This window comes from Falco biarmicus, chromosome 13, assembly GCF_023638135.1.
Source record: "Falco biarmicus isolate bFalBia1 chromosome 13, bFalBia1.pri, whole genome shotgun sequence".
NCBI lineage: Eukaryota > Metazoa > Chordata > Aves > Falconiformes > Falconidae > Falco > Falco biarmicus.
This window is the reverse complement of record NC_079300.1, coordinates 29,224,287-29,248,261: the sequence shown is the minus strand read 5'-3', so window position 1 is coordinate 29,248,261 and position 23,975 is coordinate 29,224,287. Positions and strand designations below refer to the sequence as shown.

The 23,975-nt window shown below is 58.1% G+C and overlaps 1 protein-coding gene across 2 annotated transcripts; it reads right to left on the bottom strand.

Moving 5' to 3' along the window:
* Positions 1-301: 301 nt before the first annotated feature.
* Positions 302-19,863, bottom strand: TRPM2 (transient receptor potential cation channel subfamily M member 2). Of its 2 annotated transcripts, XM_056359122.1 has the most exons (33): positions 19,648-19,863; positions 17,875-18,141; positions 17,450-17,535; positions 16,816-16,984; positions 16,156-16,336; positions 15,601-15,767; positions 14,983-15,163; positions 14,378-14,439; positions 14,008-14,208; positions 13,576-13,678; positions 13,215-13,336; positions 11,515-11,865; positions 10,916-11,053; positions 10,144-10,273; positions 9,704-9,849; positions 9,434-9,546; positions 9,091-9,304; positions 8,401-8,519; positions 7,951-8,083; positions 7,651-7,822; positions 7,005-7,188; positions 6,547-6,728; positions 6,264-6,396; positions 6,058-6,145; positions 5,317-5,404; positions 4,748-4,899; positions 4,133-4,209; positions 3,941-4,042; positions 3,527-3,613; positions 3,239-3,344; positions 2,590-2,691; positions 1,963-2,079; positions 302-1,692 (listed from the first exon to the last, which is right to left on the bottom strand). In XM_056359122.1, exons 2-33 carry the CDS (start codon positions 18,067-18,069, stop codon positions 1,567-1,569), a joined length of 4,527 nt encoding a protein of 1,508 aa, XP_056215097.1. In that variant the 5' UTR covers positions 18,070-18,141; positions 19,648-19,863; the 3' UTR covers positions 302-1,566. The 2 variants fall into 2 exon arrangements, 1 of the variants encoding a protein (XP_056215097.1); XR_008825281.1 differs by lacking the exons at positions 302-1,692; positions 1,963-2,079; positions 2,590-2,691; ... (17 more) ...; positions 10,916-11,053; positions 13,576-13,678 and having other exon boundaries at positions 11,731-11,865.
* Positions 19,864-23,975: the final 4,112 nt, after the last annotated feature.

Genomic DNA, 23,975 nt, shown 5'->3' with positions numbered 1-23,975 from the left:
ACCGGCAGCGGCCGTCGAGCGGGCGGAGGGCGATGGCAGGAGGTGCTGTGCCACCGCCCAGGGCCGCGGCAGAAGGTGCTGTGCCACCACCGTGGCGCGCAGCTTGCTCCCCAGCAGCCCCTCATACTGACTCCTGCCGCGCCACATTGCCTCTGCAGCCGGCACCGGGGGGTGCATCTGCAGGCAAAGGGAGTTTGTGCAACAAGGCTGGGGATGGGAACACTCAGACTGGGCTCGTCACGGATGTGCGCTCCCAGCTTAAACAGCTGCAACAGACCACCAGCCTTTAATTATTTAATATATGGTTTATTGAATTGGGTTGACTAAATTGCCAGTCTGGCATCCCACCCCCACACCAAGCCCCAGTGCATCACTGGTGAAATTGCAGTTGCGCTGTGGTGGCCACCAGTGTGGGAAGAGCAGTCCCAGCTGTCCAGTGCCTGATCCATCAGGAGAGGTGGGGGGCACTGAAATTCACCCCCAAACCCCCCACACCCCCCCATCCCCCCCAAGCAGTCCTGGGCACAACATGCCATGACATGTGGGGCTGTTCTGGGCTATTGTCAAGAAATGCCTCCACTCCGCCTTGTTCTCCCTGTAGCAGGCAACAGCCAAGGTGAGCAAAGGACCCCATAAGAGCAGAGATGCCTGGGATGGACACACTGATGTCATCGCTCCTGTCCCTACCAAGGGACCGCAGCACATGGATCACCTGGGTCCCAGCAAGCTGCCCCTTTCCATCCATGTGCACAAGGGGACAGGGGCAGGCAGGTGACATTTAGCTGGTGCCTTGGCTCAGACAGAGGGAAGGAGTTCAGTTACAAGGTGGTGCTCAGCATGCACGCGCAGGATCACGTAACAGTATGGGACACAGCAAGTGGACCTGTGCAGAGCTATGAAACCATAGGTATATAAGCCAAGAGCTGCTCACACCTTCAGAATTGCTGGGTCACAGCTCAGGACCATGTTGTTGGGTCTGAGGCAACCAGAGTTATGGGGACAGCTGCCACGGGAGCGACTTGCAGGGCAGTCAGGGCCTCTAGGTGCAAAAGACCCCAAGCCTTCTCCAGAGCAGTCCTCCCAGAGCTGTGGCAGTGGGGCTGCCGGGGCTCAGAGCAGGAGCAGGGGAGCAGAGCTGCCTGATGGATATCCCAGGTGGAAGAGGAGCTGGGGCTGGCAGGTCCTCAGTGCCCACAGCGAAGTAAAGAGCAGGGTGGAGCTGAGAGAAGGAACACCTTGCAGGAACAGCCCTGTGGCTCTGCGTGGCCCCAGCCCTGGGCTAGTGCTGCGGCTGATGCGGACACACCAAGACATAAGCTGGGGCTGAGCCCTGTGGCTCAGGTGACTGGGATGCTGTGTAGGCTCTGTCCAGGCAGCCCCTGCTCCTGGCTGCTGGGAAGGGAATGGTTTTCCTCCCAGAGACCTGAAACATATATTCATGGAGGCAACCAAAGTACCTAGTCTCCAGTAGCTGCCCATGGTCTCACAGGTGAGCTGGGGTAGAGCTGCAGGTCCCAACCAGAACCTGCTCTGCGGTAGCAGGAGCCCTGGCCTGTGCTTGAGGACTCAGTAGTAGGCGCCAAGGAGGGTCGAGACCTTGTGCAGGAGCATCTTGTGGTTGGCGTGCAGGGGGATCCTCTTGTCCAGCACCTGCCAGCGGATGCACAGCTCCGGGTCGCAGCCCTGAAGGAACTGGAAGGGGACCAGAGACATCAGTATGTGCTGCTGGCAAGGGCCCATGCCAGCCATGCTCAACAGCACCTCTAGTCCCCATCGTCCCACCCTTTCTTTTTGGGATCCCCGTTGCAGTGCCACCCCATGTTCAACCCCATGTTCTTCCTCCACTGCATGCAGCTGGAGCAGCCCACTCTTGATGAGGGTGAGGTCTGGGTCTGGAGATCCTCCTCCCCTGCCCCATGCTGAGAGCCAGGTCAGGAAGCCACGGGGGCGAGATAACCATACCGAATTCAGCCGCTTCATCTCCACGTCGTTCTGGCTGTCGAAGTGCACACTGACAGCAACCGTCTCGACCCAGGCATTATCTGTGTTGCGGGGATCGTCAAAGTACCCCTTGTGTATCTGTGTGTGGTGAAGAAATGCCACGTTAGCAGAGCCCTCATCACCTCTCTGAGGGCACTGAGAGGCCCCGGGGGTGGTGGGGCATCGCCCCACATCTCCTCGGCCCTGCTGGAGTCCAGTGCCCTGTGCCCACTGCAGCTGGGGCCACGGAGAGCAATGGCAGCAGGCGCAGAAACCAGTATGTGCAGCCCATCCCCAGGGTCCCTGGGCTGCCTCGCAGACCTTTGCGCAGTGCGAAGCCATTATGGTGTGTCTCCTCCTCCCCCCGCCATTCCTCCCCGATGGGAGCAGTGGCCCAGGGATGGTACACCCTGGCCCTGGACCCTGGGGACACCCACATGCCCCTGTGCTACCATGATATCCACATGTCCCGTACAATGGTGGTGTCCCCATGTGCCTGTTCCGCCGTGACGCCTGTGTGCCCCTGTGCCAGGGTGATGCCTGCATGCCCCTGTACCGCTGTAACACTCGCATGCCCCTGTACTGCCGGGACACCTGCATGTCCCCCACCTCAGTGCCTTGTTTCAGCAAGTTCTGGAACTGGGGCCAGAACTCCCGGCGCAGGATCCACTTGAGCTTCAGTGGGAGCGTCTCGCCCGGCTCCAGCGACCCCTGCACCAAAGCAGATGTCAACAGGGGAGGCCTGCCACCAGGCCAGCCCAGCCTCCCTCACTGCCACCAGCTTGGCCACCGGGCAGTTTCCACCACTACAGAAGATGCCACAAGATCTGATGGGGGAAGCAAGCAGCGGCGGTGCCTCCCTCCCTCCCTCTCCTGCCAGAAGTCCTCAGCTGTGCCCAAGCAGATGCCTGAGTTTGTCTGATTCAGTCTCTGCACCTCTCTGTCAAAGGACGGTATGCCTTAAGGCTTAACACACCTACATGAAGGACACGTGAGAAGTGAAGCCATGGAGGATGAGGAGAAGGGAGAAGCAGGAGACAGAGGGTCAGGGTGGGTGGGGGTGTGTAATGGGACCACTGCTCGCCCAGCACTCCGGGCAGCACAGTCCTGCGCGCAGATGCAATGCAGGAGGTGCAGAGGTACCTCCTCGGACGAGGCTGTGACTTGTTGCTGTTTCTCCCTTGCTGCAGGGCATCCACCCAGCAGCTGGTCCCCGCCTCCCCAGATCCTTCTGCACCAGGTTTCCACCAGCTCTTACCCCAGGCAGAGCCCAGACTTCTGACAGCGGGTACTGAGCTACTAGGACTTCCAGCATCTTCTTCAGGCTCTTCCTTATAATGGATCCATCCAAATTCCTCCTCCAGCTGTGGGAGAGGCCCTCGTTACACTGCAGCTGGAGGCAGTCTCCCCCTGCCCAGCAGTGGCTGAACAGGCAGCGGTGGGTTTGGCAGGTGCCAGTCTCTCTGAGCTGGCTTTGTGCTGCCTTTCCCACTCCACCTCCGCGGCCCCATCCTGGAGCAGGACACTTCTGTCCCCATGCACTCACCGTGTCACAACAGGGTGCAGAGCGTGGTTGGGCCCAAAGCAGTGCAGCCGCCCACGGCCTCGCAGTCCCGTCCTGCCCATGGGGTTCCTGGCAGGGTGAGAGCGAGCAGGCTGCGACAAAGCCAGGGTCCATCTGCACCCCCCATCACACCGATCAAAGCCCTGTACCACTTCCCCAAATTTCCCACCACTGCACTGCACCTCTTCTAGGGTGCTGGGTAATTTTTTTTTTTTGGGGGGGAGGGCAGCCCTGAGGACAATGCATGCCATTATCACTGCCCCACCATTAGCCACAGGAAAGCAGAAAGGGGAAGGATGCAGCCCCCCCTGGATTCTCTGTCTCCCCGTTGCTTTGCCTCCAGCTGGGCACCGCAGCTCCCCCCTGGGCCTGCCTCCCCCCAACGGATGCGCTCACAGCGGCAGCCCATCCTGCACGGTGTAGAGGCCGTGGAAGCTCTGCCGGTCGATCAGCCCGTCCATGGTGTTGTAGTTGATCTTCAGGAGAGACTCCAAGGACCTGGGGGGCAAGAGGCAGCCCGGCAGGGAGGGCTGGCTCTGCCACCCCGGGGAAGGGGCAGAGGAGCAGGGAGCCAGCAGGGACACTCACAGGCTGAACGGGTCCTGCACAGCCATGTCCTTGTGGTCTGCTGAGTAGGCAGGAGGGTCGTAGAGTGGGAAATCCACCTGCAGGGCACATGGCCATGTCAAGTCCCTCCTTGGGTCCCTGCTCTGGCAGCAGGACCCCTGGGGACACTTTCTGACCCAGTCCCTTCCTCTGCCCAGCTTGTGGCAGCACTCCCCAAGGCACGCAGGGCTCTGGGCTCTGCTCAGGGGCTGAGATGAGGGTTTTGGCTGGAGGACTGGTGCCTCTCACTCATGGCCCCCTGGAAGCCAGCACCAAGATCCTGTCCCTGACCCTGAGCCAGCCCCGCTTCAGGAAATGCAGACCCAGGTGGCTGTACCCTCTGTCTCCCAACCGAGCATCCTCAGACACCCCTAGCACTGCAGATCCCAGCAAGAACAATGCCCATTCGCCTCTCCTTGTCCCTGGGAGGTCCTCAGAGCAGCTGCTCCAGGAAGCCACTTCTTCCAGGGCTGGGAAGAACAGGTGTTCCCAAGTGTGACACAGGTGCGACGACAGGTCTGTTCCTATTCCCATCGCTACTGGGATCTGCCCCATCGCCCTCTTCCCAGCCCCACTGCCCAGGGTCACAGCTCCTACCTCCCAGGGAACCTTCTCATCCGGCACAGGGAAACGGTGTGTGTGAGACCCTGGGTACAGGAGGTTTCGGGCAAGCACGTGGTGCAGGGGCTGGGTCTCCTCAAGTTTCCTCTCCAGGTCAAAGGCTTTTGTCTCCAGGGCTTTGCTGGAGCCTGTGAGGCAGACACAGACAGCAAGGCCCCACAAAGCAGCGTGCTGAGTCTGGTGCCGCGGACTGTGGCTCTGCTGAGGGGCCCAGCTGGGTCTCTTCTGGGGATGCTGATGTCCCCAGGTGACCTGGCCCCTGAAATCCCTTCTGGCAGGCCCTGGAGGAACTCCTCCAGGGATGCTGCAGTGGAGAGCCTCAGCCATGGGCTGCAGGGAGGGCTCTGGAGTGGAGGGTGGGAATGGCCGCAGGAGGGGCTGGGTGGCCTCACAGAGCCCTCAGACCTCCCTGGGCCAAAGGAACCTCTCCTCTGCCTTGCTGCTTAACAGAGGGGTGCGAGGGGCTGCTTAGCCCTGGCCCGTAGCCCATGGGTGGTGTCCTGGGGTTCCTTGGTGCTGCTGGGGTGGAGACAGGTTCTGCTTACCCACGGGCGGCATGTCCTCGCCTGAGCCAAAGCCATTGCCCTGCAGCGCCTGCATTATCCACCTCAGGGCCTGGGCGCTCTGATGCACCTGCATGGGACGCAGTGGGGTCAGCCCTCTCGGACCCCCGCTGCCCCCCGGGCTCCCTTGCTTGAGTACTGCAGGATACGGCCCTGGCAGGAGGCACTGCTGCCCTCGGCTGCTGGCCGCTCACCCCCCAGGGCAGCAGAAGTCCTTGCTGTGGCCCAATGCTCGGCTCGGAAAACTGCCTCCAGGGAAATATTTTTTTCACGGCACGTGGAAATGGAAGTGGAAACAGCAGCCATGCTGCGGCTGTCTCAGAGAGGAGACGCTGGGGCCTGGTCCGGCTCCCCGGGCACCCCACTGCTGGTGCGGGGTGTGGAACAGCTTCACGGGGAAGGAGCAGGGAGTCCCCTGTCTCCAGGAGGTCTGGAGGGTCCCCTGAGACCAAGGAGAAGAGCTGGGTCTGGTCTAACTGCTTGGGTGACCAGCGGAGGCAGGGGCACATCCCACCACATCCCACCTTCATCCTGCTCACTTCGGAATCAAATCAAACAGAACATTTCCCATAGACCTTTTCCTCTTGGATGCTACTGTTTGGCAAGGAAACTCAAACTTGTTTGCAGGGGGATTGATTCAGAGGGGCTTTCCCTTGTGCTTCTGTTGACTCAGTCCCTGGAAAACCCCATCTTTCTTAGGTAGTTGCTCAACTTCTGCCTCACCTGGTCTTCCAGAGAGACCAGCCTCTGCTCCACCAGCCCTGTCCTCTTCACCCGGTCCAAGTCCAGCAGCTCTGCCAGGACATCAACCCTGGAGGGACAGTGCAGAGAGAAGCCCCCTCAGCAGCCACCTCTGCGTTGATCCCAACTCTTCCCTGCCCAGGACACTGAAGGACAGAAGGATGCCTCTGCCTCAGGAGCGCTGGTACCTCTGTGCGATGTCTTGGATCTTCTGCTCTGTGTTCTGCTTCTCCTGGCACTGCTGGTGCTGCAGATAGTTCTCCTTCAGGTACATCTCCCAGGAGAGGAGGGCAGCTTCCTCGTTCTTCTCCAGCTTCTCTTCTGCCAGAGGAAGGGGACAGCAGTGCTGTCAGATCCCCAGGCGTCCCCAACCCCAGTACCACAGCCTGGGCGCCAAGCTTCGTGCCTCGGTGCACAGTGCCATGCCCCGGGGAGGGGGCGAAGGGCAGGAGGGGAGATGCTGGTCCTCACTGAGCTGTTTGTGGCGCGTGGCCGGCCTGCGGAGCAAGCCTCGCCGGACCAGGATCTGCAGGTGGTTGAGGAGAATGAAGGGTGGAGGCGCAGGTGGGCGGCCATGGTACTCCTCGATCAGGTCGTGCCGCTGGAACTTCCAGATCTGGTCTGTGTGAGCCTGGACCTGCTGGAAGGTGTAGCTGGGGAAGAGCCCAGGCGTCAGCCGTGCCGTGGGAACGAGAGGTCACATCATGTCTGTATGGTGCCCCAGCTCCTACCTGTCTCTGACCAGCCCTGGCCTGCACCAGCCACTTCCACCATATCTATGGCCCCCCGCAAGTGCCCTGTGCTCTGTCAGCATGTGCCCCAGCACCCTCCTTGCACTTTCTCAGTGTGCGGTGCCCTGGCCGTGGCCAAGCCTGCAAGCAAAGCCAGCTCGATTCGCTGTCAGGACCATGGGGACAGGTCAGACTCACTTGAACATGGCAATGAGGAGGTTGAGAAGGAGGATGTTGGTGAAGAGCAGGTACAGGCACAGTAAGATGACCGTCAGCCACTCTGGGAAGATGGGTTTCTTGTTGTCCTCATTTGTCTCTGGGCACTTGGGCTTGTAGGGGTCGGTCCCATTGGGGCTGCACTGGTCAATGTTGAAGTTGACCCCTGCCAGAGAGCACAGCGTGACGCTGCCGCAGCCAAACCTCATGTCTCAGGGAGCACGCTGCGCTCTCTGAAAGTGCCCAGCACCAAGGGACTTTAGCACTGGGCAGGGATTTGACCTCGACCTGCATCATCCCAGGTGCTCTGCTCACTGCCACCAGCTTTGTGGCACCGAGCTGGATCGACCCATGCTCCTGCGCCTTTGCTAGGGTGCTCCCTTGCCTGTGTGGGCAGATACCACTCCTGGGTTTGCATCCACGGCAGTGCTCCCAACATGCCGGAGCAGAGCTCCATCCCCACACCCTGCCATTGCTCCCTTCTGGCCTCACGTTGTGCTTGGAGAGGAGCCCCTTGCAGGACTTCCACGCAGGAGCTAGGCAGACTGTGGCATGAGCTTGGAAGCCCTCAACCTTGCCACAGCCACCCTGCTCATGCCATGTGCTGTCACAGGCTGGTGTCCTGTACCATCAATGTAGGAGGGAATCTGCCCGAAGATGGTCAGGTAAGAGTGGTAGACCACGCCACGGAAAAGCCACTCCACACGTTCCTCATTGTGGATCAGGATGGCCTGCTTGGCGACGCCGAAGGACACCACCCACACTGCTAGCAGGAAGAGGAAGAAGAAGACGTCCTTCATCTGCAAAGACAGAGGGGAAGCAAAATTGTGTCCTGGAGCAAACCTCACTCCAGGGTAGGATAACACAGGTGGCACATCCATCCCGTGCTCTAGCTGATCACCCTGGCAGGAGGGAGGGCAGCTCTCACCATGCGCTTCACAATGATGATCTTGGGCCCCAGCGTTTTACTGACTGTGAAAATGTGCATCAGACGCAGGCAGAAAATTATAAAAGCCAGTGACAGTATGATGCGCCCGGGGTATAACGTTGATGGAATCAGCCTGGGCACAGAAAAAAAGGAAAGGAAACACCTCAGTGTCACCAGTGTGGTTTTTTTTCTGATCTCGCAGGATTGTTTCTGCAATATAAGCGCGCTTCCCCAGATTGCTGGGTGACAGTTGTGGCATGAAAAACTTCTTTCCTAAAAGCAGCTGAAAGCAGAAGTGGATTGATCAGAATTAATCACATGGCAACAAAAATCTTCTTTGGCCTTTGGAAGAAGAAATTGCAATTGAAAAACCTGCACAATTCTTACACTAGTTTTGTAGCCTCAGCTGTGGCTTGAGCCTGCACGCTGCCGAGTAGCTCTGCAGCTCACCTGCAAGTCAGCCCTGTGATAAAGATGAGGATGGCGCAGATATCTAGCTTATTCCAGAAGTCCTTGAAATACAGGGAAGCCATTTTCACAACGCCAAACCCATCTGGATCATACAAGAGCTGTTTGGAAGAGAAGAGGGGTTGGTATTTCAGTGAGAGCCTTGTAGGATACTCGTGTGCCCTGTGGATGGGAGGGACCACAGAGACCTGCTGCCCTTCACGGGACCCTCCTGCTTACCTGAGGTTAACCTGAGCTTATGGGGTTTTCTACAGGGGCATGGAAGGAGCGTGGGGAGAGATACCTGAGACATGGGGCTCTTTAGTCTGGTGAGGAAAGCTCTGGGCTGTTGAAGCAAAAGCTGAAAAAATCAAACGTCAAGCAAAGCCTGGAAATGCTTCTGGGAATAAATACCCAAGGAAGGAGGTAGCCCCTCCATCTCCTGACGTTTTCAGCTCAAACCAGCATGTTTTCCTGCAAGTACCTGGCACCAGGCCAGACGTAGCCAAGGAGATTCTCTGGTCTCGGAAATGGGGGCATCTGGCAGTCCCTTCTGCAGGGACCTTTCGGAATGGGTGGTGACATGAGAAGCAGCATGGGAACATGAGCTGTGCAGGACCTCCCAGGAGCACCCAGAGGGGTGTCTCTCCCTCCTCTCGCCTCCTCCCAGCCTCTGCCCTGCCTGCCCCATACCTGGCGGGTCTCCTCGCACACCAGGGAGAAGAGCCAGAAGTAGATGAGGTACTCCCGCCAGGACGGCAGTGGCTGGAAGTCAACCATCAAGACGTAGGCAAAGAGCAGGAGAAAGGTGAAGTAAGAGAGGATGTTCATGAGGAAGATGACGATGGGTGCTGTGAAGAAGGCTCGGAGGCGCATCATGCAGCCCATGGGCTGCAGCCTCTTCTCCCTGCAGGGAGCAGGGGTAGAAGCAGGGCTCAGCTGCCTGAGGAGATGCCATGGCACCTTCTCGCAGCCAGCTGCAGAGCGAGGCTGGAGGAAATCCCTGCCTCGGTGCACACGTGCCCCAGCTGCATACCTGAAGGTGATAAGGCTGGTGCAGAGAAGTGGGAAGAACAGCATGCATGCGATCACCCGCCAAATCCCATTGTCCACGCACATCTTTCCCCACCAGACTTTGGTTAGAAAGGCCTGTAAGGAGGGAGGAAGAGGAGCGCTGGTTACAGGAGCTTCTGCCATCAGAGCGGGGTTGAGGGGCAGAGCCCCACTGCTGCTAACAGGGAACCCTGGCTCTGGGGCAGGGAATACCTGAGTGCTTCCCCTCCAAGCACCACTGCTGGGAACCCACCTGGACACCCCCATGGGACACAAAATTCATGTTTTTGGCCTCCAGTGCCAACTGCAGACAGGTTGTCTTCCCCCAGGCCTCAGAGACACGGGTGAGAAGCTTCTGGGCTCTCTCTTCATCCTTGCGGTAGCAGTCTGTGAACACGCCTGGCCAGGCAGGTACCAGGGAGACAAGGCTGAGCTCTGGGCCAGCCTGGGGCTCAGTGCGGTGCTCTCAGGGTCACCCTTCACAGCTGGATCCGGACATGGCACCACACAGCAGCACCCTCTGCACTCCCACTACCTCCCGGGCACAGGGCTCACAGCACCACGACCCCAACGGCGGCAAGGGTGCTGGGCACCACCCATCCCACCCGTCACCCCCGGACACCTCCTGGGCAAAGCTAGCCAGCCCTGCAGGGCACTCGAGCAGCTCCGGGTTGCCGGACCCCTCCCACTCACCGATCGCCTTCTGCTCGTACTGCTCAGCCAGGGCCAGCATGGCATCGGTGGTGTCGGTGTCTTCCTCCTCCTTGGCGAGCTCCTTCAGGATTTTGCTGCAGGCCAGCGCGGCAGCCATGCAGTCCTGGCTCTGGAGCAAAGAGGGCAGAGAGAGTGGGGCTCCTGCACCCTGCCCCGCAGGTGCCAGCAGTCCTGCCAGGCCCCCCCCCCGCTCCCACCGGAGGGGAGGAGGGCGTCCCGAGCAGACCGCGCTCAGGGTGGGCAGCTTGCCATGCAAGGGCTGAGCTGTGCTCCCCTCTGGGGACAACCCTGCTGTCCCTGTGGGAAGCCTCGGGTGACAGGACAGCGTGACTCCACAGCTCTGCACGGCGTCTTCACCACACCCCCAGCCACACTGCCTCTTGTCCAGGGATGCTGTTTATGGCTAGAAGCCTTCTCCACCCCAGCTGCCATGCGCCTGTGTCCTGCCTGTACTGCGCTGAGCCCCCCCTCAGCCTTTGCAAGGAAGGCAAAGCATGCTTCTGGGCCAGCTTGCCACCTCTGGCTGCAGCGTGTGTTTTGGCTGGGAAGAGACGGACCTAGCCTCGTGGTGTGGCTGGGGATGAGCATCAAGTGTCCACAGGCTCACTAGCTGGCTCCCATTTGGCTGGGGGTCAGGCTCGGGCACTGCCATGTCCCAAATCCCAGCAGGGGCAGTCTTTCATTTTGGGGCTGGGAGGTCTGGCTCCATCTGAGCCTCTCAGCTGTGACCAACAGCTCTGGGCTGTGATACCTGGGCCCAGATGATTTCTGCCAGCTCCTTGCGGTTCTGGACCACAGCCCAGATGAGCAGGTCTCGGACTGGGTCCATGGTGAAGGTGACTCGGCCGGCAGAGCGCTTGTAGAGGGACCGGAGACTTGACCCCTGAACCTGCAAGGTGTGCAATGGTCAGACCTCCTGCCAAGAGGCTGCAGAGAGCAGAAAGCCCCTCAGCACAAAGCCACCCCCAAACCCTGGGTGCCTGCCTCCACCACCCATGGAGGGGCCTTTGCTGCAGATAGCGGCGTGGCCAAGACTGGACTCATCCTGGAAATGCCGCTTTTTCTAGGGTGAGGATCACGTGGGGATGTGCCAAGCCTGTCCAGTGCACCCACCCCACCGGGTCCTGCCCACCGGCATTACGCAGCCACAAGGTGCTCCAGGCGTAGGAGGATGGGAGTCATGCATTGAATGTGGGGCAGATGACTTGGACAGGGCTTTAAGGGACTTGAAGTGGGATTCTTGAGCAGGCAAGAGGACAGAGACCGAGCTGCAACCTCCAAGATGGCTTCTTGAGCCAGCGTTCCCCTCTCTAATGCAACCCCACCACCGCGCAACCTGGAGATGCGTACATTCAGCTTGATGTGCGGGACAGGGATGGAGAGCCGGGGCCGCTCCACGTGCTTGGGCTTGGGGTAGAGAGGCTGTGTGGAGCAGCCCAGCAGCTCCCGCAGCACCTGGGAGACATGGTGCAGTTGGATTTTTGGCATTTTGGAGCCAGCTGCGTGCTCTCTCTCCTCCAGCAGGACCTTCTGCAGCTTGCTGTGAAACAGGCAGGATGGTGCCATGTTGTCGTAGAGGTAAACCAGGGTGTCCCAGGTGACAAACTCCTTGAGACGCACGCCCTGCTCCAGGAACAGCTTCACAAACTCTGGCTTGTTGGAGATCAGGGCAGCTGCCATCACGGGGTGGAGATCTGTGGGCTGGCAGGCCAGAGGCAGAGGTGAGAAGCTCCAGGGCCCCAGAGCAGAGCCTCACGTGGGGGGGGAAGTTTTTATCCCTGAGCACACCAGGAGTTTTGGGGTGTGAGAGAGCAGCCGGGAGGCACCTGGACTTGCAGGACATCCCCCAGCGGCATGCTTGTGGGTTAGTGTGCCCTCTCCTCTGGCGGTGAAGCCCTCTGTGCCCTTGGCTGCCGGGTGGAGGGATAGGGTAGGGTAGAGGGTAGACCCTCTTTCCCCAGCTCACGAGGATGCACCAAGCAAATGAACGGGACCTCACAGGCTTGTCTCCTGTGCAATGCCTCAGCTGAAGGACTGTGGTGCTGCCAGCCAGATCTCAGCCATGGGGAGATCAGCTGCTCCTGGTAGTCACCCAGCGCAGCCTTTGTGGGGTTTTCCTTTCCAAGGCAACATGTCCATGTGCTTAGAAGTGAAAGCAAGGCCCGTGGGTAAGGGGGGAGGTGTTGTCCCAGCAGGAAGGTACCTGCTGACCTTCTGCCATAGCTTGGTTTCAGCCCCAGCTTTTCATGCCAGCCCCAGCGGTCCAGGGCTGCAGCACCTGCAACAGCCCTGGCCTGCATCGGCTAATCTGAGAGCCGGCCTCGTCCGCCCTTCCTGACAGAGCTGTGGATCTTTCTTGGGCTGTGCATTTTCACACCATCAAATATTTCCTCTTCAGCTTCCTGGTTCCCACCAGTCCTTCCCAGTCCCACAAAGAATATGGAGCTGGGGGAACCCAAACTGTTGAACCAAATAGGAAAATCCATTCCAAGTCCCACAGCCCCATCAGAAGGGACAGATAATCCTGCTCAGCTTTGACTTCTCAGCAGCAAGATCAGAAGTGGGACAGCAGAACTGGCTGGTGCTGCTCCCTGCCCCACTCTGTAGTAAAGTCAGAGCAGGGAAGCACCGGGCTGAGTGAGATCAGTTTAGAGACAAGTTGCCGTTTGACAACGTGGCATGAGCAGCGACCGCAAGGCAGAGTTGGCAAGAGGTATTTTGGGCTCTAGGTTGGTGAATTGTCTTTAGAAGACACTGGTTTTGAGCAAAGTAGCAGTCATCTTAGTAAACAGTGACAGGGCAAATAGGGCCTTTACAAGCGGTGAATTGCAGGGTGTGCTCACCTCTGCTTTGCGTGTTTGAGAGCACTTTTGAAAAACAGCACAGATTAAGAGCCCCTAGCAATGTGGTGGGAGTTTAGGGTCCATGAGAAATGCCTTCAAATACTCTCCCTAGGCACAGTTGAGGTGAAAAGTACCCTCAATATCCACAGTTCTCAAGTGGGACAAGATGTAAGCCTGACTGGACAAACAGCACAGGTACTGCCTTACCTTCCACTCATGGTCATCCGTGAAGATCTCACTCCGAGCAATGTCCACCCTGTTCCATGCCACAGCTAATTTCAGCTGGTGGTCCCAGTTCTCACGACCAAAGTGGTCCTGGTTTCTGGATGCTGCATGCAAAGTACACTTGTTAGAACAGAGGTTCATTCATATGGTGAGAAGATACCACCTGGAAGCCCCCTTGGAGACCTGGCCCTTTGGGAGAAACAGCTCTTCCTGATCAAATGAGGATCACAAAGTTTAGGGACCCCTTTGGTGACCCCATAAGTCAAGGAGCTGCAGGAGGTGACTTGTGACCCCCATCCCATTCATCTTGCCCCACCGTCCCCAGCAGCTCCCCACCCCTCACCTTTGAACAGGGCCTGGAGGATGGCCACATCCACATCCTGCTGGCCACATTTGCCCTCTCTGAAAATGGTCAGGAGCTGCCGGCTCCGCACTATGTCTTGGATCTACAAAGGAGAGCCATGGGCAAGCAATCATTATCAGCATCTCCTCCCTGCTGCTTCCCACAGCCCCCTGTCCTGCGTGGGGCAATCCCTTGCTCCTTTCAAGCTGCCTTCAGACTCCCTGTGCTGGGTCTCCCAGACTGGCTGGGGCTGCTCCCAAATGGTGCCTCTCTGCCCAAGGCGAGCAGGCAGTGGGGGAGATGGATGGTCAGCAGAAGATTAGCCTTAAACTTCATGCTGAGAGCCTTCCTGCTCATGGGCAAGGACCCCTGGGGACCCCTTTGATCTCCTCAAGCTCAGCAAGAGGAGCTGTCTGCCTGCAAGAAACTCACTTTCTTGGTCCACTCCACCAGCTTGCCCTCAGTGAAGAGCTCATAGGTGTCAGGGAAGAACATGCTCAGCTTCTTCTGGATCAAGGCAATGGTTATCTTGGGCACAGGCAAGCTGGCCACCTGTGCAATGACATCAGCCACACGCCCAGACCCTTCCACAATCACACAGGGGGTCCCATTGGTGATGGCATTGTAGATGGTCTGCAACAGAGCGGGGAGGTTGGTCCTAACCCCACCCAGAGGCCAGATGCATTTCAGCTGGTGTGCCACCACGCTTGCACCCATGCTGGAGAGCAGCACCCCAGGCAAGGAGCTGCCCCCTCCCACCACCCACCACCCCGGTCAGGAGCGGGCAGGAGCAGTTCCTTACATCAAGTGTCCCAGGGCCTCCTTCCAGCACCACACACACAATGGGGATCTTGATAGCAACGCCTGCAGGGAAGCAGAGTCCAGGGTCACCTCCCCGTGGGGCAGCACCCTGCCATGCAGCTGGATGCGGTCCCTTCTGAGCGGTGGGGTGTGACAGACAGGGAGGGAGCACTGCCCCTGATGAGCCAGGCTCCAGGAGAGAGGAGAGACCCTCTCCTGGCAGTCATGATGCTGGAGCATGTGTTAGAATAAAAGATGATTTACACAGCAAGAAGGTCCCACCTGGAAGCCCCCTTTAGGAAAAATGGCTCTGCCTGATCAGCTCAGCATCACAAGGTTTGGGGACCCCTTTGGTGACCCCATAAGCCAAGCAGCTGGCAAAGAAAGGCTCTTTGATTTGTGTCAACCCACAATTCGATTCGTGTTTGTGAGGAGCAAGGTTCCACACTTATCCTGACAACCCTCTCAACCCGCTTGCCTGGATCCTCCAGGGAAGCCACAGCCTCCCCTCTCACCTGAGGCCAGGATGGGCACCCTTTCCCCATGGATGGCCCATCCTGCCTTGTGCCCTCCTCTGCCCCAGGCCTGGCTGCGTGTTGCCGTTACCTCCTTTCACCTTGGTCTGCTCCGAAATGAACTTCTCCAGCTTGGTCCTTAGTGGGATTTCCACCCCATACCTCCCGTGGGTCCCATCGTCCACCAGGATGAAGTGGGAGTGGTTGCTGTCCAGGCATGACAGGCTGCCTTGGTTCTCCTCATCCAGCATGTACTCGGCTGGAAAGCCACCCTGTAAGGTGCAGGAGGAGAGGCTCTGGGAGAAGCCTGGCAGGGCTGCAGAGGAGGAGTACCAGATGACCAAAGCAACCAGCATGTGGGACAGGAACAGGCCAGCACGAGCGCACAGTCTGGCCAAACTGCCGCCCCTGCAGCCTGCGTGTCAGCCTTGCCCCATGCGCTTCTGTTCCTGCTCCACCTGCCCTCACACCCACAAGGGTCCTCCCAGGAGAAGCACAGCACCTACACAAGACACTGGGTAGGGCAGAGGTGCTTCTCAGCAGCTATCAGCCCAAGACCATCACTCCTTCTGGCACAGCTGGGTTTTACCAGGGCTGCCAGCCGCAGGCACATCTTGAAGCACCCGTTCCCACCGTGGTCCCTGGCAGGACTTCCCCTGAAGTCCAGGCGTAGGCAAAGCAAACACATCTCCAGCTTTGCCTGGCTCACCATGGGGCAGATGAGGCTCTCCCGGTTGTACACGGTTCCCCAGGTGGCTATGCCAATGGTGACAATGTCGCCTTCCTTGTGGCTGCAGCTCAGGATGAAGTCTCGCACTGCCTCTCCCACCTGTTTCATCACACCGGCGTGGGACCCCCCCGTGATGATCCAGGCTCCTGGGGGTCAGAGAGGGGCTTGGGAAGGGAGAGGCTCTGCTCACAGCAGTCTCCTAGCATCCCCCTATATGGCTGCAGGAACACCTGGTCCTTGGAGATGCTCCATCCCCCAGGAGATGCCTTCCCTGCCCACTACCTCAAGCCCTGACAGCACAGGAGATGTCTTCTTCAGCAACGTGTTGCAAATCTCAGTCCAGCTCCCTATGAGCCTGTTTGCAGTGATTAAGCAAGAATAGTCCATCCCTGGTGGGGCTAGTCCAGACAGGGACCTGCAAGCCGTCAGGCCAGCTCGGCATTCCTACAGCACCCCAACTCGCTGAACCTGGCGTGGCCGGGTGACAGGCCCCTCTCCCGCTGCAACCATGGGGAGAGCCTCTGCAGCTCTTACCAGTGGTCTGGGCCACTTTGACCAGCCCTTGCCGGAAGATGTTCTTCAGCCTTGGCTTCATGATGAAGTTTTTGGCTCCCCCAGTGACTGAGATGAGCAGGTTGGGTGCATCAAGGCCCCAGTGCTGTGTCATGAGGTGGTAGATGACGCGTGGAGGGGTATCTGAGGAGACACGCACGTACTGCAAAAAAGGGAGCATAACATGCATTTTGGGTGAAAACAACAGGGTGAGGGTAACAGGGCACCCCCACCACGATTTCTTCTATCCCACCAAAGAACCAGGGGCTTCCCACGCTGTTTCCCAGTGGCTGCTGCTGCCCCAGGTCTTTGTGTGTGACCCTGTTCCCATTCGCTTCCCTGGGACTGAGCATTCCCAAGACGAACCTAAGGACGAGGAGAGGGGAATAGCCACCCCTTGAAGCAGGGGCCTCACGGCATGAAGGGCAGTCTCGTGGTTCCAGAAAGGGACTTGGTACAGGGCTGGGAGAGAGAAGGGATCCTGTCCCACCCCCCTAATTCCGCTTGGGTCAGTGTTGCCTTTGGGGCATTTCCAGGCCTCCCCAACATCTTCCCATTCCGGAAGGAAATAGGCGCCTTTCATCTGCCACGCATGACCTGACCACTGGCTCCCTGTGCACCAGAGACAGGAAAACAGGTCACCTTCCCCATCTTCTGTCCCAGGCCCGTGAAGTGGATATCACCGAAGGCATCTGTTGGCATTTCCTGGATGTGCCTGCTGGCATCCCATTCCTTCCCCAGGAAGATGGGAGGTTTGGCAGCATCTTCCAGGTGCTGTTCCCTGAGATAGCCGCACTCGCACACAACCCTCCTGAAACACACACCACCAACTTTTCCAAAAACAATCTAAACCCAGAAGGCAAAGCCCAGCTGGCCCACCTGCCTCAGCCCAGCACCAGCATCTCCCACCAGCTCGTCCTCTAGCTCAGACCTTGCGCAGAAACGAAGGCACTGCTTGGGGGCAAATCTAGCAAAAATTTGATATTTCCAGCTGTAGAGGTTTAGGACAGAAATATTAACGTTGCTCTGGATTGGGATGAAGTACAATGAAAATTACTGCATGCAAAGGCGTCAGAAAGGTTCCTCACTGGGACACAGAGTCACAGCCATGTGGTGACACAGCAGGGTGAAGAGCCAGACAGAAAGGCATTTGTGAATTCCCTTGACCCCAGCTTCTTTAACAGAAAGGTGGGATTTTCTGGTGCTGTAGGTTTTTCACCAAACACCCCTTCCGCTTTCCTGGCAGGCGAGAGGAATGAGGGACTATCTGACTCACCCAGAATCTGACGTCTGCGAGCTTTCAACAAAGTAGGTGCACTCTTTCTTCCGGATGTTTTCAGGAATCCACGAGATGAGATTTTCCTGAGGGAGCAGGAAAATCAGCAAGCAGTCAGGGTTTCTGCAAAGGGCCAGAAGTTAGGGCAGGGAGAAGGCACCCTGGTACTTGGAGCATATTTGGGTGCTTCTTTTGATGTGAAGAAAGCAAGCTCCATCGCTATCTGCAGGGACAAAGCCAGGTGTACTGCAAGGAGAGGAGATACGCATGCTGGACTTGTACCTCAGATGTTTGGGGGTTTTTCTGTCTGTCCCTAAAACTAAAGTGATCTAATGCTCCCATTAATGAATCACTGGATAACTCATTAACACTCTTTGGTCGTGTGTGGCCAGCTGCTCCCCTCTTCCAGCACCACCTGAACTTGCCTTTTCATTGCTGCCGCTGGGGAAATGTGCCTTCCGTCTGCTCTTCGAGACACTGCTGCTGCTCTGCTGGAGGTTGGGGACCACCTCGAAGTCGCTCATCCTCCTGGGGTGAGTGGCAGGGTCATCTCCTCTCTCAGGGCACACCTTGTTCAGTTCAGAGGGGAGCACCCTGGTGCACCGGCCACGCGCTGCCATGGCTGCTGTGTCTTGCCCCCCTCAGCCTCCTCTCTCCTGTTCCTAGGCTGGAAGGTCCTGAACGTCTCCATCCTGGGTGCAGCAGAAAAGAAAAAGGATACCCATGAACTTAAAGCACTGGGGTGCCCTCTCCATCATTCCCTGGGTGGAGAGAGGTCTGTCAGAAACCTGCCAGACCCTCGCCACGGTCCTGACACAAGGGCTACGTGGACAGTGAGCCAGCCTCAGGGTGCACTACGCTGCCCCTGAGCGATCAGCCTCTGCCAATTGACCCCACCACGCTCTGCCCACCATCGCAGCTGCCTGGCCATCCACCAGCCTGCAGCTCTCCTCGCTTGCTCTCTGCTGCAGGCAGCTGGGATATTTCTGGCAGCAGGGAGACCAGAAACCAGGTCTCCTGTGTGAGCAGCCCGAGCCTGGCCCTGCACAGAAAATCTGCACCAACACGCTGCCTGCAGACACAGGGCACTCCTCTGTAGGGGGGCCCCGTGCCCTCTGCAAAGGTGCCCTGAGATCCCAGAACTAAAACCCAGCTGCACGCAGGCATGCTGCGTGGCAGGGGCTGCAAAACTCCCGAGCTCTCCCACAAACGCTCACAGCCCCCATTGCTGAGCTCCTGAACTGCTGAGGCTGGAGAGCTGCTGGAGCAAGGGTGGAAAAGCTCCCAGGTGTCTCTGGAGCCCAAAGGGGAATGGGTGTCCTCTCAGGGAGCTGTGCTTAGGTAACGAAGAAGCACAGCACTCTGGTGAAGCTGTGGGTCAGCAGGTCTGTGTTAGGGAGGATTTTGGCTGCCTTTCTGCAAGACAGACTCTGCATCACACCCGAGGGAGGGTAGCCCTTAGGGGGGACAAGGAGTGGTGGAGCAAAATCATGGCTACCCTTGTGTTTCCTTCAAGTTTCCTTCCCCCAGTTCAGCGCTGCCGCAGGCAAGGAGCAGCAAGGAAAAGCCTTTTTGCCAGCCTCCCTCCCGGGCTCCCTCCTGAGACCACACAGCCCCACCAGCCTTAGGAGCCTGATTTTGGCAGACTGGCTTTCTGCATCAGCACAATCCACTGGCAGAACTAATTGCTTGAGAAAGCGCCTCCTGAATAAGGTCAAACACCCCTTAATCCTTGTTCCTGACCCGCCAGGGTGGGCAGGCTGGTGGGGGTCTGGGGCATGGCCACCAGCAATACAGAAGTCCATGCTGGAGGGGCTCTCACACCAGGTCCTCCATGGCCACCATGGGGCTGAACAACTGCACTGATAGAACACCCAGAATACCTGTCCTTAAGGGCACCGGGGTCAAGGGCAGAGCCTCTCCTGCAGCACACACTGCCTGCCCCCCATCCCTCCCCAGCTTGGCAAGCGCCACAGGAGTGGGGCTGAACCTCTGAGGGGTCTGGCAGCCTGTCCCACTGCAGGCAGCACAGGGCCCCTCACCCAGGCACCAGGTCACCCCTCAGCCGCACTGGGTGGTCACAGCACCCATGGGAAAAGGAGCACCAAGCCCTGACGGCAGGCACTGGACGCTGCCTATGACCCACGGCCACCCCACTGCCCCTCCACCGGCACGACTGTCAGCAAGGCTGCCTGTACCTTCCCTGCAGCATCCTTCGGCCACATCACCAGCTCCTGTGCTCCATGAATGTCCAGGAGTCAGACCTGTGTCCCTGTCCTCCAGCGGGTCATTTTGTCACCGGAGACACAGGCGATGAGCAGAGAACGGGGCAGAGCTGCCTGCGAGCTGCCTGCAGAGAGGAGGAGATGGCAGGGCTGCTGGCAGCCTCCCAGCAAATCAGGCTGCAGAAGCGGTCCCTGCCGAGAAGCTGCGGCGTCCAGGCAAGCCCCGAGTTTGCTGGAGCGGCTGAGTCACGCTCCCCACAGCAGCGATTTCCACCCGCAGCCCCCAGTGCCCACCCTCCGCTGCTGTCAGCCCCACGCGGGGCGAGACGCTGGTGCCCTGGCCCCTCGCAGCAGATGTCGTGGGCAGGGGCTGCACAGGGGGCAGCGGGGACCCGGCACATGGGTGCTGCCAGCAAGGAGCAGCAGCTCTGATGGAGGCTTGGGTGCGTTGCTGGTTTGACAAGTGTGATGAAAAATCCCTTCCCTAACTATCAATTTCAATCAGTCTTTATAGTGCCAAAACGTATTAACTTTATTTGTATATATACATGTAATATATATATTAGTTGTACACTGTGATGTGATGAGATAGTGGAATTTTACTGGAGACTTTGGTATCGTTCGTGCTTAATTAAAACAACCGAAAGAGCGGCCCGGCCCTGGAACAAAGGGTTGTGCTGCTGGGAAGCTCAGGGCTGTCCATGAAGGAGAAACAGCTTTATCCCTGGGACAGCCACGCTAACGCCGCCCCCCAGCCCCTCTGGCACGTCTTTGAAACCCTCCCAGCATCATCCGGTGTCACAGGTCCCCACCGCCAGCAAGACCGACTGCAGGGACACTGGATCAACAGGCGAGTGGCAAGAATGCTGCAGAAACAGAGCGGCTTTGCAAAGTTCTGCTGCAATTAGCGATTGGTAGCGTGGGTGTTGGTGATTAGCCAAGCCGTGTTGTACCCGAACACTGGAAGGGTGTAAGAACCCCGTGTAAAACCACACTTGGGTGCCCTGGTTTGGCTGGGACACCTCATGCGTGTGAATAACCACTTACCCTTGTAGTTCTCTGCTTTGCATCCCAGCCTCTCGCCTCAGTCAGCACAGGCCAGGTGAGAATTTTCGTAACAGAAGCCCCAGGTGAGGAACCTCCCTGTCACACCAGAGGCACCTCATTTCTCCTGCTCCTGTTAAGTTCCATGCCCTAAGTGAGCTGGCTTCTCCACTGGATTTGCAGCCACTTATCTTGCATTTGCCATAAAATTTTCTTAACAAAACCAGCATTCAACTTCCTCAGGAAATGTGCTAAGCAGCAAAGCCAGGCCAGGAAGGCAGCCAATGCAGTAGATGCTGCAGCAGCAAGCGGTTTGGCCAGCTGTGGCTCAGCGGCAGGTACACCAGGCAGCCCAGGCCGCTGCATCTCAGACTGAGATGAGGGTCCTGCAGCAGTGGGCCCCAGCCAGCTCTGATGGTTCTTGCTGGAGAAGACTGTAAAGCATCATGAGGCAGTGCCGGGAGACAGCTGGGAAGACAGAAGTTGCTGGTTCTCAAACTCGGGCATGTCCTGCAGGGCTGGGGCCAAAGCCCTGTGCTCCCCTTTGCATTGTGATGGGCTCAGGTGCTGGGGCAGTGCATTAAATGAAGAAGCAGGGTCCAAAGGAAAATGCAGTGGCGCGATCACATCCTTTAGCATCCTTCCATCCAAAGCATGTAAGTTAGCCTGGACCATCTATGCAATGAGTTCTTCTGGTTTCCTTGAACAAGAGCAAACAGCTGAGACATTTCACTGGGAGAACAGATGCCACTAATAAGCCAGTAAATAAAATCCATGTGCAATGCTTTACAGTTCAGTTGTAATTAACTCTGCACTGCCAAAAGAACTGAAGTCATAACTGCACATTAATTACACATTAATGTGCATATTCATCCACTCTTGGCTGGCTAGCTCTCTGGAGACCATGGCTTTTATTTCACTTTTCCATATGCCAAAACCACCACGGCCCAGTGGGACCCACATGGAGCCAGCGTGCTGGGGCAGTTCCCACTACTTCTCCTAAAAGCCCACCTAAAACCCAGTGAGGCTCAAAGCAAACCCTGGCAAGTTAACATTCATTTGTGACAGCAGGAGGAACAAGGTAAGAGGATGAAGGACTCTGGCCCCTCTCCAGGGACTGTCCCTACATGTGCATCTAATGCCCAAGGTCAAATTCAGCCAGAATTGTGAGCCAGAATGCTTTTTGGTGGCAAAGAGGAGCAAACCAGGCAGACCCTCTGCTGGGATGAGCCCCTTGCTCCACACCTCTCCCCATGGTGACCCCGGTTCTGTGGGAGCCCTTGCTCCTGCTGGGGCTCGGTCCTCCCAGAAGCCATCGTGGTACTGCCATGGAGTAGCACCTGCTGCTGTGGGTGCTGGAGGTTGAAACCCTTCCCAGTGAGGAGGAACCTCACTGCAGAGCGGGGAGGACACCTCCCTGTTGGGCGGGATAGTACATGCCCTGGTCTGCCAGGGGAAGGGGATCCCTCCTGTATCTTTCCCCCATGCCTCAAAGGCATCATTTGGGCCCATTTCTCCAAGGAGTATCCATGAAAGATGCCTCCTTCCAAGGGTCTTTCCTGACGTGATGCCTCCTGCCCAGTGGACACAGAGGTCAGCACCAGCTGGGAGGAAGGGAGCATCTGTGGGGAGGCAACATGGCCACCAGCCCCTCCCCGGGCAGGGCCACGAGTGCATCCCCCAGCGTGCAAACAGGTGTAGAAGACGCCAGGCATGGCCCCTGTCAGCATCCCCGGCGCCAGTCCTGGGAACAGTGGCTCGGCAGATCGGCTCCAAGCCTCGTCCCACTCCTCAGGCCAGCGGAGAGTGGCCAGGGCAGGCTGCAGCGCCTGCCGCCACACACGGCCAAGCCAGGGTTGGGGACAGAGGGAGGGTTATTGCACCGGCTGGCACAGAGGGCAGGTACCAGCAGTGAGGGATCTTTAGCAGAGGGACCCGTCGCACTGCTGCCCAGACATCTGTTACCGATATTCAGCCACGTTGGTGTTCCTTCACTCCATTGCCATCCATTATATATGGCCAGGATGGATCAGCGGGGCTTGCTTACACGTGAGAAGTTCCATCAAGGGGCTGGAATACAGTCAAGGAACAGTCTTTAAACACCAATTGCCTGGTGAGGATCCGTTACAGATTCAGCCTCTTTTAATGCCTCCCCAGCCCTGGTGCGGGCTGGTACCTGGCGCTCTCGGGGGGGATGAGCTGATACCACACTGCAATACAGGCACAGTGCCAGAGCCAGTCACATGGTGCCATAAGGGGGGATTTTGCCAAAAGCCCTGTGAGGGTTGGATCTTCCTCTGGGTACCGCAAAGCTGCTTACAGATGTCCTCCCTATTGCTGTTTACTAGTTTTCATCACAAATACCTATTGCCTATGGCCAGGGAAGGACAGACAGGGCCACCTCAATGCCTGGCGTGGCCTGGGAACTCCTGCAAGAGGATGCTGCTCAGCGGGAGCCTTTGGGAAGTACTGAAGAGCCACTTTCCGCTTGCCAGCATTTTCCCATACAAATATCCCTGATTTCCACCATTGCATCCCTCCCCAGAGCCCAGGCGGCCACGGTTGCCCTGAGCAGCGTGACTGTGCTTGGCTGACCTGCCTGGGGCAGACACGGCCCCCAGAACTCTCAACACCAATGTATGGATCCTGCCCTGGGAAGTAAGGTCTGCAAGGGGGCAGGCAAGGGTGGGCAACAGCACAGTCCCAGCACTGTGACTTCACAGCCACCCAGTGTGTGGGAGGAGATGGTGAGGGGTGGCTGCTGCGGGTTTCCCTGAAGAAGAGACTCCCAAAATGTGAGGCACATCCCAGCTGGGGCTGCTTCTCCCGCAGGCAGCTACCCTTGGGCAGGCGGCTGTGCCAGGGCTGCCTCCCCCAGCCCGGAGAGCCTCCCGGCGGGACCACAACCCTCCGCAGCACGGGGGTGTGGGGGCCAGGAGAGGAGAGGAGGGTCTCCCTGAAACCTCCCTCTCAGCTGCTTTTGTCGCCCTGGCCTTCAGGAGAGCAGGCACTGGCCCCTTCGGAGATCTGCTGGCAAGAGTCCCAGGGCACTCCCCCTTCCCGGGATGCATCCCATCTCTGCAGGGATGAGCAAAGTGTCAGAGAAGAAGCCAGTAGTGGCCCCTCTCACCCAATTCCCACATTTGTCCCCCTCTAACAGTCCTTGACGCTTTTCCCGGCCTCTCGCCCAGCTCCCAGGGCCATCTCCTTCCCTCTCCCCCAGTTCCCAGGGCCGGACCCCTCTCACTCCCCCAGTT

What these genes read in the sequence shown, in the direction of transcription:
- TRPM2 (XM_056359122.1), bottom strand. Translation starts at nt 18,069, where the DNA reads ATGGCAGCGCGTGGCCGGTGCACCAGGGTGCTCCCCTCTGAACTGAAC. An exon ending in GAGGCCCTGGGACACTTGAT is followed by an intron (nt 14,209 to 14,377) that starts GTAAGGAACTGC and finishes GCTCTGTTGCAG; the next exon opens with ACCATCTACAATGCCATCAC. An exon ending in CCTCCAGGCCCTGTTCAAAG is followed by an intron (nt 13,337 to 13,575) that starts GTGAGGGGTGGG and finishes CTTTGCATGCAG; the next exon opens with CATCCAGAAACCAGGACCAC.